Source organism: Castanea sativa, chromosome 7 (assembly GCF_040712315.1).
Source record: "Castanea sativa cultivar Marrone di Chiusa Pesio chromosome 7, ASM4071231v1".
NCBI lineage: Eukaryota > Viridiplantae > Streptophyta > Magnoliopsida > Fagales > Fagaceae > Castanea > Castanea sativa.
In genome coordinates, this window is record NC_134019.1 from 46,969,305 (window position 1) to 46,985,220 (window position 15,916).

Genomic DNA, 15,916 nt, shown 5'->3' on the forward strand with positions numbered 1-15,916 from the left:
ACTTTATTTTTACCTTTGCATAAATTGTGTACATGATCATCAGATCACACATTCATACATTTTCTCTAATTTTATCAACTAAAAAACAAGTCAAGCATTTGACACCACTAGCTAATTAAGAACAAATTTACGTTAGCAACAATTGAGCACATGTGTTGTTTATGAAGTCTTTAGCTATTTCCACAAGATAATTTGCCCTCTCCCTGTCTATAAGCTCGATGGCATGGAAACCAATGTTGCTAAACTGTGCTTCGATCTGGACTCCATGCTTCACCAACATGGTTACAAACTCCTGTTGCCGATCGATGATGGCGTCCCCGCAGAACCCAATCACAAGGCACCTACCAAGCTTGCTAATGGCGCTTGTGTGAGGACCCTCCACCATTGGATTACAATACCAAATGTCCCTATCTACACCTTCTGGCAACGAGAGCTCCCAGAACATATCTTGTACACACAAGGGCAACATCGGGTCCTTAATGCTTTGGATCTCTGAGTTAGTCCTTTCCATGCCACCAAACAAGGGTTGGTTCATTATATTCCCAGCAATTCTCAACGGCTCTAACTCCGTACTCGTTGCTTCTAACGCAGTGAAAAATACCATGTTGCCACCATTGCTAGTTCCATGTAGATAACACCTCGAAATATCTCCATATTCTCTAATCCATTGCTCACCATTTGGATCCAAAGCTTGTTCTCTAACCCAGAGAACCGCATCCATTGCGTCCTCATATTGAACCGGCAGCCTATGCTCTGGGGCAATGCGATAGTCAACATTGACAACAATGGCATGAACTTCTTGTGTGAGCGCTGAGCATTGTGAATGGACAATGTTAGTGTCCCAGTTCCTTAAGATCCATCCAGAACCCGCAAAGAAAATTATGATGGGAATTCTTGTATCGTCATTTGAAGAACACAGTTTAGACGTTGGCATGTAGATTCGAACTCGGGTTTTGTTTTTTGGATTGAGAGTGAGATCTTTGGAGACCACAGGGTCACTATGAGAGCCCACAAGGCTTGCCTTGATCCTTGGGAGGTTTATGTATCGAGTGATAGTGCCATCAGGGTTGCGACCAATTCTGAACTGGTCATATGGGTCTATATCAGATTCTATCAACAACATAATCTACGAATGAAAGATGTTGTTAGTTTTTTTTTTTTTGTTATACTTATTTCTGGCAACTGATTCAGAACAGTTTAGTGTTTTCTGCGTTGAACAATAAAATTTTCAAGCAAGTGCAAGAAATTTTTGTTGTTGAAATTTTATTGTTAAGAAAAGATAATGGTGGTGAAGTTGGACTTATAAAACAGAAACATGTGAATATCCAGGTTTGCAACTACGAAAAATATGGTATTTTCAGGTTTGAACTTTGAAATCTGTTCAACAACAACATCTGGTGTGTGAATCTTATTTAAGGGTGACAGATCCTACGGTATTGTGGTTTCAAACGTCAAAGATTTGTAAAATATTGAATTTTGAATTTGGCAAATTACTAACAGATGGAGTAAAATTTTCAGGTAGTTTAGGGAAAGCTTTTGGCTCAATAATAGGGTCAAATTTTAAAAGAAGAGGCAAGGATTTAGGACAACATGGGAGGGGAAAATTAAAATAATTTGGTTAGTTTTAAATTTAAAAGAAAAAGTCTAGTGACAACACTAAATGTCATGACATTTTACAATACTATTGTTTTTGAGCTGTTATGAGTCTTGATATAATTTATTATATTTTATTTTGACTTATAGTTGGTTGATACCTTACTTATTATGAAGATATTGAAACATTTTGTTGTGTTTTTAAAATAACTCATTTAGTTACTATCTAATAACATAATAGCGCTTTGCTTGTTTTGTTGGAAAACCTTCTGTACAGATAGTTTTCTACATTTTTCAGTGTTTGATAGCATAAAAAAATAAATTGGTCAACAGAAAACTATCTTTAGTCAATGAAAAACTCTAACAAAAATAAGGTTTATTTTCTATAAGCTGTATTCCAAAAAAAAATATTGGAAAACAATCTCTCTTGTGCAACGCATAACACTTATAACTCTCTCACTTCTTCTTGTCTTTATTTTTTTTCTCTCTCTTCTCACACCCTCACTGTGACTTCGTCTGGTCTCTTCTTTTCCCACGGATTTCTCCCTATTTGTCTCTCTTCTCTCTTTTCTCTCGGTCTCCCTTCCCCTCTGTAACAAAGTTCTTTGAATTTTGACCTATATATATATATATATATATATATATATATATATATATATATTTTTTTTTCTCTAAACAATTTTTGGCTTGGTGGATTCCCATATGGACAACTGTAGAAGTTCATTCTTTTTCGCAGATAAAAGTGCAACAAAAAAGAAAAGAAAAAAATAGAAAGAATGAAAAAAATAAAAGACAAAAATTTGCCAACATAGTGCTATATGGCTAATTACTTTTACATAGGGCAATCCATACAATAAATTAATAATGTTGTTACAAATAATAGCATAATAAATGATAATTTTTTTTAGGGGAATTGCATTTTGTAGCTTATCATATTAATATTATAAAGTGGATTACAATGTTTTCCTCAAACTTCAACGCTAAGCCATTGATTTCTTTAAACTATTGTATCAATTGCAATCTATTCCCTTGTCCTATGTATGGGCTAGCATTGCAGATATATTTTGCAGAATTTTTTTGAGTAATTTATAATTGTTTTTTGTCCTACAAAGTGATCAATTTATATTTCTTATGTACCTTATTTGTCCTACTCTATATATATATATATATATATATATATATATATATATATATATATATATAAGTAAGATGAATGGTAGAGATCATGAAAATTGGACAACTAATTTTAATTGTATTTAATTTTGATTGTATCTATTGTCAAAATTTTAGTTTGAAAATCAAATTGATTCTTTTTTTTTTTTTTTAATATTGATTACATTAGTTGGGTTTACACAAATCACTTGTTATGCATGTTTTAAATTATACAAGAAATGTTATAAAAATTTTGTGAATACCAAACACTAGAAAATGCTTTCAAGCTCATTTTCAAAGTTGTTACCAAAACACTAAAAAAAGATATAGATTTCCAGAAATACTTTTTAGAAAATGAACTATTTTCTAGAAAATGTTAATACTGAAACAAACAGAGCGTAGGTGTGTTGAAATATTTGGATATGTTTTAACTTTTGTTGTGTAACTAGAGGAACTAATTTAGTAACCATATAATGGCATAATAGGTGGATTGAAAGATTTGACTGTATTTCTAAGATAACTCATTCACTAACCATTTAGTAACATAATAGGTGTGTTGAAAGATTTGAATGTATTTGAACTTTTTTTTGTGTCTTTAGGTAACTGTTTAATGGCGTAATAGGTGAGTTGAAAGATTTGAATGTGTTTGAACTTTGGAATGGTATTTGGATTTTTTGGTATTGTTCAAATATCATAGATTATCTACCATAGGCAGTGGTTCATACAAAATAAGGAAGTCAGTAAGCTGAATCACTCTCGTCTTAGCAAGCTTGTCAGCGCATATAGCTATTAGCGTCCCTAAAAATATGAGTCATTGTGCAATTAGAGAAGGCTCTGATCAGGTTCCTGCAATCATTCAAAAGGAGTTTTAACATGAGATTAATAGAGGAAGGGTTAGTAAGTAAATGTACAAGAACATCAGCATCTAGTTCTATATTAATATTTTTTTTCACCAATTAACATGATTGAATAATGTTAGGGACAGACTCACACACCCAAATCCACAACATATTTTGTTGTGATTTATTTATAATAAAATATTTTCAAGGGCATGGTAAACAAGATGTTACTCAAATTTCAATTTACAACTTTAGCAAGTTGTGAAAAGGATAATGAAAATTTTTATATCACAATCAACTCAAATGGATTAAGCATTCAGTAATGTACTCAAACACTAATAGTCTAATACACATCAATGTTATCAATTCTGTTCTAACCAAAAAACTCTGTTATGGTTTATTAATTGGTACGAATCACTCATATGTTTCATCTCTGCCTAAATTCTAGTTTATTCTAATTTGTTCCATGAAATTTCGGCAGTATGTGGACAAAACATTAAGCTTTTTTCTTGGCTCAAGTTTCTAATTTTATTCTTAGAATATGGAATTTGGATATGATTCTTTTATTTGATATCACTGTCAAGAGAAATTGGAGCAATTTGAGTTATTTATTTGATTCATCATAAATATTTTCTTGATTTGATATTTGAGATTAATTTGGTGTAGGCTAAACTATAAATTCATTCTAAAATTAATGTCCTTATTATATATATGGTAATATTAAAAATGTTTATGATTTGGTTTTGCATAGATAATTTGATATGTTATACAACTTTTTGATGAATTATTTTGTGTTATTAGAGGTAACTATGAAATGGTAAGTCAAAATTAAGTAATATTAAAATGTTTCGTTTTAATATACAAACCGTAAGAATGTCAATTTTGATGCATGCCATTTAGACATTATAAAATGAGATCCTACAAAGTAAATAAATAAATAAAAATAATACAGTTAGATTTTTTTTTGTGTGAGTGAAATATAATACGGTTAGATTTAAACCTAAACCTTAAGGATGCATGTAATTAGCGTCTACCAATTCCAAGTATACTCTTTTTCTCTCTTTTAAATAATAAGAATTTTTTAAAGATAATTTTTTCAATTAAATATATAATTATGTAAGTGTACAGTAGGACCCATCCCTATGTGAGAGGGAAAGAATATACTTCCGAAATACACAATAATTTTCCCTTAAAAAAGATAAGTTACTTTCTATGCAAAGACATTGTGCAGTGAAGTTTTAGAACTCTTAAAGGGCATCATTTTTTTTTTTTTTTGAAACTCCATAAAAAGGAAACTAATTAAACACATGTATATATGTATATATAGGAGAATTGAGATTTATTCAGGTCATGCTATTCTCCATCTCCACCCTTAATAATAAGACTGTCACACTCTGCCCTCTGGGACACAAAACACCACAAGCAGCAAACGCAGCACAGGGACATAATACACAGAACAAGCAGCACAATCTTCTTCTTGAAGCTCTAAATGATGTGGAGCCTTACATAGTATGTTGGTTACCACTGTCACTGTCACTAATGCCCATTCCACAGCTTGAATTAATTCCATAATCAGCTAGTTTAACAATGAGTACAACAATGAAGATTAGAATTGTCCCTCAAAGGGAGATCATGCATATTTAAAGAATTATAGCTTAATTTAAATTCATTCTAGGATGCGTATTTAGTGTTAGTTAAATGAAGGTAGCATGGTCTGAGTCTGAGCTGTTTCACAGGTGTGAGAGCAAGGTTGCCTACGATTGAAGTCTCAGGCCCAAGCCCATTCTTGGACCCATTGTACTATCCCTTGTATAAATGTGGGCCTAGTAATCGACTTTGTTTGTGACTTTCTCAATCGGACTTTTTGTTACGCAATGTGTTTCCGTATAGCTTTATTTAGTTTGTATTATATGGTTTGTATGTGGTTATAATGTATTAATGTTGGACAACTCAAGTCATAATTAAAAACCAAAAACAATGTATTTGATATTTGACGTTAGCAGCTTTGCTTATTTTATAATGTGTTATTATTGTAAATCTCTGCAACTTTCAGGAGTGTGGCTTATGACCCTTGAAACAATAGTTATATAACTTGCTTGAAACATTATATTACGTAACCTACTGGAAATTATATTCCAAAACACAATATTAGATACCTTGCACCTAATCATTTCAATACATACCACAACCATACACGTACTCTAAAGAACCACATTACAAAGTCTAAACTATCTCAAAGCTCAATATTAAATAAAATGCTCCAAGTCTCTTTCAATGTGTTCCACAACCACACATACATCAAAAGACCACAAATTAGTATATTACCAAGTCCGCAATAGTTCCAAAATCCTATCATGATAAACTAAAACATCCAAGCAAAATAACAAAATACCACATTTCACCAAGTCCACAATAATCCAAAATCCTGATGGAGGCGTTCAGCCATGAGAGTGGCAAGTTCAGCTTCTTCGGCTGCAACAGACAATGGAGGCGTGCCTTGGCATTGGCAGCCTCCTCAACCTTTGGTCTGTAGACTTCTAAGCATTGCCTCTCCAATTCCAACAGCGTGTGGCCTTTGTCTGCTTCACTCTCACCAATGTTTATGTCATTCCATATTTACTGGTCTCATACAGCAGCAGTCAGCAGCAAAACCAATTAAGGAATTTTCATATGTAAGTGTTACTTTTCATTCAAAAGAAACTAAAATCTAGCACTATTAATATTTAATAGAATTTGAGCAAAAAATATGAGGTCATATTTCACAGCATGCACGATCCAAAGTTAGACACTTAAATACGGCACCTACCTGGAGAGATAATTATTTGCAAAATTCTCTATTAATGAATCAGGGCTCTTACAGCTTATGTTAGGTTTTAATAATTAGAATGAAGATAATAGATTTAGTACAGCTATTAAGTGGCCAGTTACACGAACTTTCCAATAAGCATAGAAGATGCTTATACCTTATTTAATCAAGTGTAGTGAGGCAGGCCAACCTGAAGAAACAGCACTTTGTAATTGTAGATTGGCTTGCCCTGCATCCTCTGATAGTGCTGATACATATCTGTTCAACAGAAAAATAAAATAAAGAGTCAATAGATAAAGATTGCTAATGTTACATCAAGCAGAAGCTTTCATAAATCTTACGCGCACGCACACACACACATATATACAAACAGTTGTTTCATATGTTGGAAATTGACTGATGTCTACTACACGTTTTGTGGTAATAAAACAAATAAATAGATAAAATAAACATTTGTAATACAAATTAGGAACTTAGAAGCTTAGCAAATTTTTAATGACAAAAGAAAAGAACTTTACCCTAGTAATGCATCAAGCCACACATATATGGTTTGCTTATTGTCATTAGGAACTGGGATGCCCCAATACACTGATGCTCGGGAAACGGAAAAAAATCTCTTAAGCCACTTTTGATCCAGCTTTGCACCTTCAAGCAAAAAAGATTATGGAAGTGATTAATAGAAAATTCCATATAGCAAGATACAAAAAAGAGTATTCCTAACATTTCATCAATAAATTGCCAAGGGGAAAGAGATGCAGAGAGAATTTTAGATTAAATTCATAAAAACTGATTCCCCTGCCAAGCATGATCAACATTTGAGGGCAGAAGCACTATCAATACAGGGCATGTCAACAATAAATCTTTACCCAAAAGGCATATTTAAAGTATTGTTGGTTCAGCACAAAAACGTTTTAAGGAATATATTAGCAATCATGGCATAATGACTCTTCAAAAAGAATATCTTGAATGGAAAGTACTATCAAATACAGTCTGTCATGTGTCTATAACTATAGCAATAGCTAATACAAATTTACTACAACAGTATATACTCAATATGCCAATTATTAAGCTTACAGCATTCTCAATCAGCATGCTCAGGCTCTTAGCAGGAAATTAATCATGCTTAACGCAGCCCCCAAGAAAATCTTTTTACAGTAAAGCTCAGGGACAACTATTTAGGACACGCTAGACTAAGTTTTTTCATAACTACCTACCATCTCACCTCATTTAACCCGAAAGAAGGCTGAAAAAAAAAATTGGATTTTGTGTCAAAGTTTCTTCCAAGAATTTTTTATATTTTGATAGTGCAAAGTAGTAATTATCCTCTTTCTGCAGAACACATGACTTCAGGTGCATATGGCAATTGTTATCAAGAAATCTTGTTGCAACAGTTGTTATCAAGCAATTCTTTCTCATCCTGTAGATTCATAGAGCTAAAGACATTACACTATTGTGGTATCTCTCAAACAAAACGACCACAACAAATAAAAGGAATTCCACATAATGAGTAATCTCAACAAGTTATTGTAAATATCAAAGGAGATTTTTTACATAAATACTAGCACCTACAAAAATAAAAGAACTCACTTCTTATCAAATGCTCAATTATAGATATTGCAATAACCCCATCACTAATCCAAAAGTATGTATGTGAATATAAAAACAATAAGCAGATAAGGGAAATTAAATTTAGATAATGTTGCTACGTCCACACTTACAAGTTCAAATGCAAATATTTCCTGATACTCCTCACTGTAGACACAATAAAATCCTTCATATATATATATATATATATATATATATATGAAGAGACAGCGGCGGAGTTGAGATTGCCGACCACCGCGCTCAGTTCGTCGTCGGAGATCTGTATTTGAGTTTTTTTATTTATTTATTAAACTCATTTTCGCTCATCAGTCTCCTGCTCTTCGTAAATATTTGGAGCCCAAAGGCCGAAAGGGAAAAGACTGTCCTTTTTTTTTGAGGTTTTATTTATTAATTTTTTTTAAAGGTTGTATTGGTTAAACTTTTAGATAACGCTCCAAATAAAGTAGTGGATTTGGATCCTCTCCATTTCAAGGAAATGGAGAGTGTCCATTTTTTCGGTGGGGATTTGTTTGAAGAAAGATCAACGCTCAAAATACTGTCACGTCAATTAAAAGGGAAACACACATTTAACTGGGGTTAAGCACTTAACTGGGAGGGTTGTTTAACTCAACCGGACAAAATCTACTGAAAACAAAACCAAAAAAAAAAACCTTTTGGGAGGGAAAAGTGAAACAGTGGTGTATCAGCCTATTTCTCACGTTCAAAGCTTCACAAATTTTAACCTAAAAAAAAAAAACTTCACAGAAGGTTCAGAGAACAAGTGAAATAGAGGTATTTCTTGTTCAAAGCTTTTTAGGAAAGAAACGTGAAACAGTTCAAAGCTTCATAGATTTTAACCCAAAAAAAACAAAAAAAAAAAGCTTCACGGACAGGATCAGAGAACAAGTTCAGAGACAGCTCTGTTTCTATCTTGCCAAAACAGAGGTATATCCGTAAAGCTTATCTTATTTGATGTTTGATCATTTTTCTGAGATAAAGATTGAATTTTTATAATGGTTGGATGATTCTTGGAGTATCTTTTTTATTTTATTTTTTGAGATAAGGATTGAATTTTTTTTTTTTTTTGAGATAAAGATTGAATCTTTACTCTGTCTCATTTACTTCTTTTGTTTCAATTCATTATTACTTCTTTTGCATATCTCTCATTTCTTGTTATCTATCTATTTGTGCTGCTTAATCATTAAAAGAAAAATCATTCATCCATTTTCCATTTTTAGGAATATATTTTTGATGAATGAACTCTACGAAGCTAGTGCTGGTCTTTTTTTTCTGAAAATTTTTCTCATTTAGCTGCTGAAAGTTGTTAAAAAGTATAATAATACCAATGAAAGAAAACAAGTCTTCAAAACCAGTACATTAAGAGGTGACGGCCAAAAAGGGAAAATCATAGTAGATAGAAAGTGAGAGACAGAGAGAATAATGGAGTAAAGGGTTGCGGTGATTCTTCAAAGTTGGATCAAGAGCTACAGTTTGGCATTGGGTGGCCATTGCCCCCCCTGAGATTTTGAAAAACCAACAGCCATATATATGCAATAGGCTTGAGTTACAATTTAGGCCCAAGAAAAATTAAACCTGCCCCCCAACTCAATCCCCACACTCTTCACAGCCACGGACGCCGCCTCTGCTGCAGTGGGACCCACAGAAACAGCAGCAGCCGCTTCAACATCTTTCGCCACAACTCCACCTTCAACTCCTTCGCCAGCTTCTTCGCATACGACGACGCCACCACCATCTTCCCTCCCTCCGAAGCAGGGTGCGTGGACAACGACAACGACGCCGCCTCTTTCACCTGCGGAGGAGCCACCGCCACCGTCGCTACCACTGTGGGACCCACATTTTCCGCCACCGAATTGGTTGTCTCAGACAACGACGACGCTGCTTTCGACTTGGCGTCGGCGATTTCGGCTTGGGACTTGGTAAGCAAGGCGATGGCGGAGCCAACGGGGGCTACGCCGCCTCCTCCTCCACCCAGCTCGCCTCGCTCCCAAACCCTCCAAAGCCCTTCTTGACATCTCCGGCGACGGTGAGGACCGTGGGATAGAGAGAGAAAGAGAGGGGTAATGGAGAAGAGAGAGAAATTGAGATTTTGAAATATTCACATCTGATCTGGTATGCAGACCGTGGGGATTTTGCTTATCTCTCTCTCTCATCTTAGTTAACCTTGGTATAACCAGGGTTTGAATTAGTTGAGTTAAGGTTTTAAGATTCTTATTGACGTGGCACATCTTAGACCGTAGATGTATTTCAAATAAATCCCCACTGCGAGTGAAATGGAGAGGACCAGGATCCACAGGCCATACTTTGTCACGAAAATCTATTTTTAGTGTTTATTTTGAACTTTTTCCAGTGAACAGAAAAAAATTTAGTAAAAATAAATCTCTTTTTTTTTTTTTGTAGTGATAAAACTTTAGAGAATAAAAAAAAAAAAAAAAAAAAACCAATTTACTGCAAAGAACAAAAATAATATTTAGTAATATTAAAAAATAAAAAACAACCCTCCCCCCCCCCCCCCAAAAAAAAAAAAACTAAATTCTTGGACCAGTTTGCACAATTCTTGAATTCTTCGTGATACGCACTCTTTCTCACGTGTGTGAATCCTGAATATACTATGAGAAGGATTTTACGACGCCACCTTCGCTGGCGCTGCTGCCACTGTTGGAATCACACTCGCGTAGTTTACGAATGAGTATGGCAATGAGGATCATGAAACCGACTATTGCGACAGCGATTTTGATGCCTAAGAGAAGCTTTTCCTCCCTGTTACAAAGTTGAAGTTTTTTGTGCATCATCACCAGAAAAGATTCAGAAATTGACAATAAATGAAACACACAAACACATGTATAAAAAATGATAATAACTACTAATAACTATATATAGATAGTGTTACCCGATCAGATCAGGCGGAGGAGAATCTGCAAAAGTGTAAGCGGTGAGAGGAGTTGGAGGATTTGCAAAAGCAAAACGTGCCATAGATAATTTGGAAGGCTTGAAGTTCAGATGCTATATAGGCACTTGGAACACTCAATGGCTAGCTTGAAACTCTGAACCATGAAGATGAGGTGTTATATAGGCACTTAACGATGAAGGTTGAAAGGTTTGTCGTGCGAAAACAGAATCCTCCCCGTTTCCTTGCTCTCCCTCCTACCACATGGGACTCACCCACCGCCTCCTTGACGAAATGCATTTATTGGAATTTCACATAATTGTAGTATTTTGTAAAGAGTATCTGGGACTCCCTTACCATTGCATGGTTCATTGGGCCTCCTTTACAAAATGCATTCGCATTTGCATGGCCGACGGATAGTATTGGAATTTCACATAATTGTAGTATTTATTAAAAAGTACCTGGGACTCACTCACAATTGCGTGGTTCATTGGGCCTCCTTTACGAAATGCATTCGCATTTGCATGGCCAACGGGTAGTATTGGAATTTCACATAATTGTAGTATATTTTAAAAAGTACCTGGGACTCACTCACCATTGCGTGGTTCATTGGGCCTCCTTTACGAAATGCATTCGCATTTGCATGGCCGATGGGTAGTATTGAAATTTCACATAATTGTAGTATTTTTTAAAAAGTACCTAGGACTCACTCACCATTGCCTGGTTCATTGGGCCTCCTTTACGAAATGCATTCGCATTTGTATGGCCGACGGGTAGTATTGGAATTTCACATAATTGTAGTATTTTTTAAAAAGTACATGGGACTCACTCACCATTGCGTGGTTCATTGGGCCTCCTTTACGAAATGCATTCGCATTTGCATGGCCGACGGGTAGTATTGGAATTTCACATAATTGTAGTATTTTTTAAAAAGTACATGGGACTCACTCACCATTGCGTGGTTCATTGGGCCTCCTTTACGAAATGCATTCACATTTGCATGGCCGACGGGTAGTATTGGAATTTCACATAATTGTAGTATTTTTTAAAAAGTACCTGGGACTCACTCACCATTGCGTGGTTCATTGGGCCTCCTTTACGAAATGCATTTACATTTGCATGGCCAATGGGTAGTATTGGAATTTCACATAATTGTAGCATTTTTTAAAAAGTACCTGGGACTCACTCACCATTGCGTGGTTCATTGGGCCTCCTATTTTTTTCATAGTACCATGGAACCATGTCGTATGATATTCTACAATTATATGAAATTCTAATATACTCAAATGGTCCTCCTGTTTTACAGCCAAGAAATTAAAGGACTTTTTTAGATCCTCTTACTTTCTCTCTCTATGGGATCTGTGGAAGAGAAAAAGACAGAGATAAAATACATTAAAAAATTGTTGAATTTTTAAAATTTTTAACTGTGTTTTTAAAACTTCAAACTAAATAAAATACTAAAATAAATAAATGTGGAGCTGACTTACAATGACATGTAGAGGGAGAGAGAGAGAAACAAAAATCCAAGAGTCAATGAGAACTTTTGTTTATTGCTTTTTTTTTATATAATAATAAGCCTTGATTGATTCAAAGAAACCCCCAAAAAAAAAAAAAAGAGAATTTTCTTAGTTTCACTCTCTGAAAAATTCACAAACATCTTTCTTCTCAATGCATATGCAAACCAAAAATCTCTCTCACAATCTCAAAATAAATTTCTTTTTCTTTTTCTTTCTTTGGGTGGAAGAAAAGAAAAAGAAAATACCACAAATTTATAGTAGTGAGAGAGTGAGAGGTTTTTGTGTGTGGGACCAAGTTATGAAACTCTTGGGTTCGTAATGTCCGCCCATCAACACTGTTCCACGCTCGTGTGCATTGCACGCCCTCGCGCGCGCGCGTTACTCTTTTGCTACTTAGGTTTTCCCTTTGTCTGTTTGGGGGGACAAGTACTTGGCTGTGTAACATAAATACCAATCACATTGTGACAACGAAACTGTCGAAAAACCTAGCCCAAAATTGTAATTTCGTCACTGCCCTGTGACTTTAGGGTTTGCTGATTCACTTCATGACGCCACTGTTTTTTTTTTTTATAACACTAATCCGGATTTACCCTCACCATTGCGTGTTTCATTGGGCCTCCTTTACGAAATGTATTTGCATTTGCATTGACGACATGGTAGTATTAGAATTTCATATAATTGTAGTATTTTTGAGGTACCAAGGCCACACATGCACGCAGAAATTACTTAAAAATTAAAAAAAAAACAACAACACCACCACCACCACCACCAATTTCAACCCCAATTGGTCAAGCTAATTGTTTTGGATTTTAAGGTTTCGTTTCTTTGCTTTAATCAATCGACAATTTTCACAAAATTTCAAATTTTCAAGGCCGAAATCATCAGATCCTTAGCTCAGTTCTCACAATCCCTCAATTATCTACCCATTTAGGCCCAAGTTCCAATCCTAGTCAAACTTCAAGCTTTAAACCATAAAATGGTCACAAGGCTCTCAATCCAACAACTACCAGTCTACCATATACATATCTTTCGTTCTTGTTGCCAAAATTGATTCATCACACTCTTCAGTATTCATAGTTTTGCATACAGTCCCGTGTATTTTTTCATATTTTTTAATAATTAGAAGTTGTGGAATGGATTTTTAGAACCATTAAGACGTGCACAATGCACTGCCAACTATTTTTGAGTTTTTATTCTATGTTTTGTATAGTTTTTTATTAATTCGATAATTGCGGGTTGGAAATACTGGAGTTGTGCCAATCAGTTGAGTTCTTTTTATAATTTAACTGCTCATCCAATTGAATCACAAATGCTCACAATTCTTGGCGATCCTCTTTTTCGTCTCCTTCTATTGTCCGGTAACTTTGGCCAAAGTTATAATATATTTGTCAGCAGGCCTAAGAACCTCTCCAACTGATTATGTAAATTCTCTCACTCATATTTGAAGAAAATAAATTAAAAAAAAAAAAAAAACTTTTAGTTTTTCGCTGATCATTGTTTAAACATCAACTCATAATCTCCACCCAAATTCATCTTCTCCATCCAACTCTTCATCTTCTCCACCACTTATAGGGCGTTTGGTTCGCTGTAATGTTATATTACACCATAATATTATGTTATTGTAATCTTACATTAATGTAATCTCAATACAATAATACAACATTACATTATTTAGGAAGGCAATGAGATTTAGATGATGTGATATATTTTGTAATTTTCAAACTATGATAATGTTATAAAAATTCAAATTAACCAAAAAACCTTATCCATATTCATAAACCTGCCCATTACTCATCTTATTTGGATAAATTATAACCCAACCCATTTGAGTATTTGGGTTAAATGGATAAAGACTCATTTAACTATTTAATTAGATGGGTCTAAATGGATAAATCCACTAATACCCACTAAATCCATCTAAAATTTAAAATTAAATAAACGCACTAATACCCACTAAACCTTTCTAAAATCTAAAGCTTAAATAATAAGTATGACCTCAGTCTCACTCTCCCTCAGATTTTCTCAGTAATCAAACACTTTCCCAAACACTTTAACCTCTAGATTTCTAAGCATAAACACTTTCCCTCAAATTTGAAGAAGAAGAAGAACCCTAACACGTCATTGACTTGGGTACCAATATCGAAAGGCATCACCCCCTTGGCCAAATCTTCAAGCAAGTAAAACAAGTCGTGAATGACCTCCAACCTGTTGAGATCGAGAGTGGCATTCATGTACGACGAAGCTTTGGATTGCATCTTCAAATTGTTCTCCCTCAACCTCATCAAGACCGAGATCGAGCACCCCGATCCCAACTCTAATTCTGATTCCAATTCCAATATTGTTTACAAGATTATCGATTTGGTGTGTAAGTCCGGGGGGCTCAGAGAGGAACAAATCGAGCTCAGCGTGCTTCGGGTTCTTCTCTCTACGGTTCGATCTCCCACCGTGTTGATCTGTGGTGATTGTTTGGTTCATGTAGTGCGGACTTGCTACAATGTCTATCTCGGTGGATTGAATGGTACCAATCAGTTTTGTGCCAAGTCTGTTCTCACTTAGATTTTTTAGCTTTTTTTTTTTTTTTTTTTTTTTGAAGTTGACAACTTTAAATTTTTCTCTTTCTTTCTCTGATGGTCTGTTTGGTTGCCGAGTAAAACATAGGGAATAGAAGGGAAAGAGGAAATGAAAGGAATTTTATGACTTTCGTCTAGAGCGTTACGATAATATTTCTTGAGACTCTGTTTCATTGCCGAGAAAAAAAACAAAGAAGAAAAAAGTCATTTTTTTTCTCTCTCTATGGCTTTGTTTGGTTGCTAAGAAATAAATTTTGTGAAGGGAAAATGAAAGGAAAGAATAGAAAAAGTGATTTTTGAACTTTTTAATTTTTGTTTTTAAAGTTTTTAACAAGTTATTTATGTATTTGGATCATATTGGGTTAAATGGGCGGGTTACTAATTAAATGGGTTGGGCGTGTAATGGATAATTAATTTATATATAAACGGGTCATAAATGGATAAATGGGTAATTACACACCCAACTCATTTATGACCTAACCTGCCATTTGCCATTCCTAAGCGAACTAAATACCCCTTAAAAATATCAAACCTAAGAGACATGAGAGGAACCATAGAGAGAATTTGGGTGGAGAATCGCAGCACAAATCATAGTGGCTTTCCACTTCCTAGATCCACCTACCACCTAGTATTGAACTAAAGTATTCTACATATCAACGTCTTCCTCCTCTCTCTCTCATTACAGCACAACATTCCTCCTCTCATCTAAGAACACCTAAAGCCAAAATCCCAAAAGTAGAAAAAACAAAAAATTAGTATAAAAAAAAAACTTACATATGGGCAATCACCTTCTTAAGAAAAAACAAAAACAAAACAAAACAAATGGTGAATCACCAATAACAAAAGAAAAAAACTAATTAGGTTTTTATGCTAACTAATCACATTTATTAACACATTATTTTGTAAAATTTATAATAAAATTCAAAATAATTTTAATAATTTTCTTTTAT

At 34.5% G+C, this 15,916-nt stretch overlaps 1 protein-coding gene and 1 long non-coding RNA gene across 4 annotated transcripts; both read right to left on the reverse strand.

The window, feature by feature from the left end:
- Nucleotides 1-127: 127 nt before the first annotated feature.
- LOC142644585 (putative carboxylesterase 9) lies at nt 128-1,123 on the reverse strand. The gene has a single exon (XM_075819164.1). It carries the CDS (start codon nt 1,121-1,123, stop codon nt 128-130), a length of 996 nt encoding a protein of 331 aa, XP_075675279.1.
- A 4,675-nt stretch (nt 1,124-5,798) lies between these two features.
- On the reverse strand, nt 5,799-8,189 carry LOC142643479 (uncharacterized). 3 transcript variants are annotated; one of them, XR_012845876.1, is made up of 4 exons: nt 8,109-8,189; nt 7,613-7,807; nt 6,909-7,035; nt 5,799-6,648 (listed from the first exon to the last, which is right to left on the reverse strand). It is a non-coding gene; the product is annotated as an uncharacterized LOC142643479 (long non-coding RNA). The 3 variants fall into 3 exon arrangements; XR_012845877.1 differs by lacking the exon at nt 8,109-8,189 and having other exon boundaries at nt 5,799-6,203; nt 6,548-6,648; nt 7,613-8,102; XR_012845875.1 differs by lacking the exon at nt 8,109-8,189 and having other exon boundaries at nt 7,613-8,102.
- Between the last annotated feature and the right edge of the window lie 7,727 nt (nt 8,190-15,916).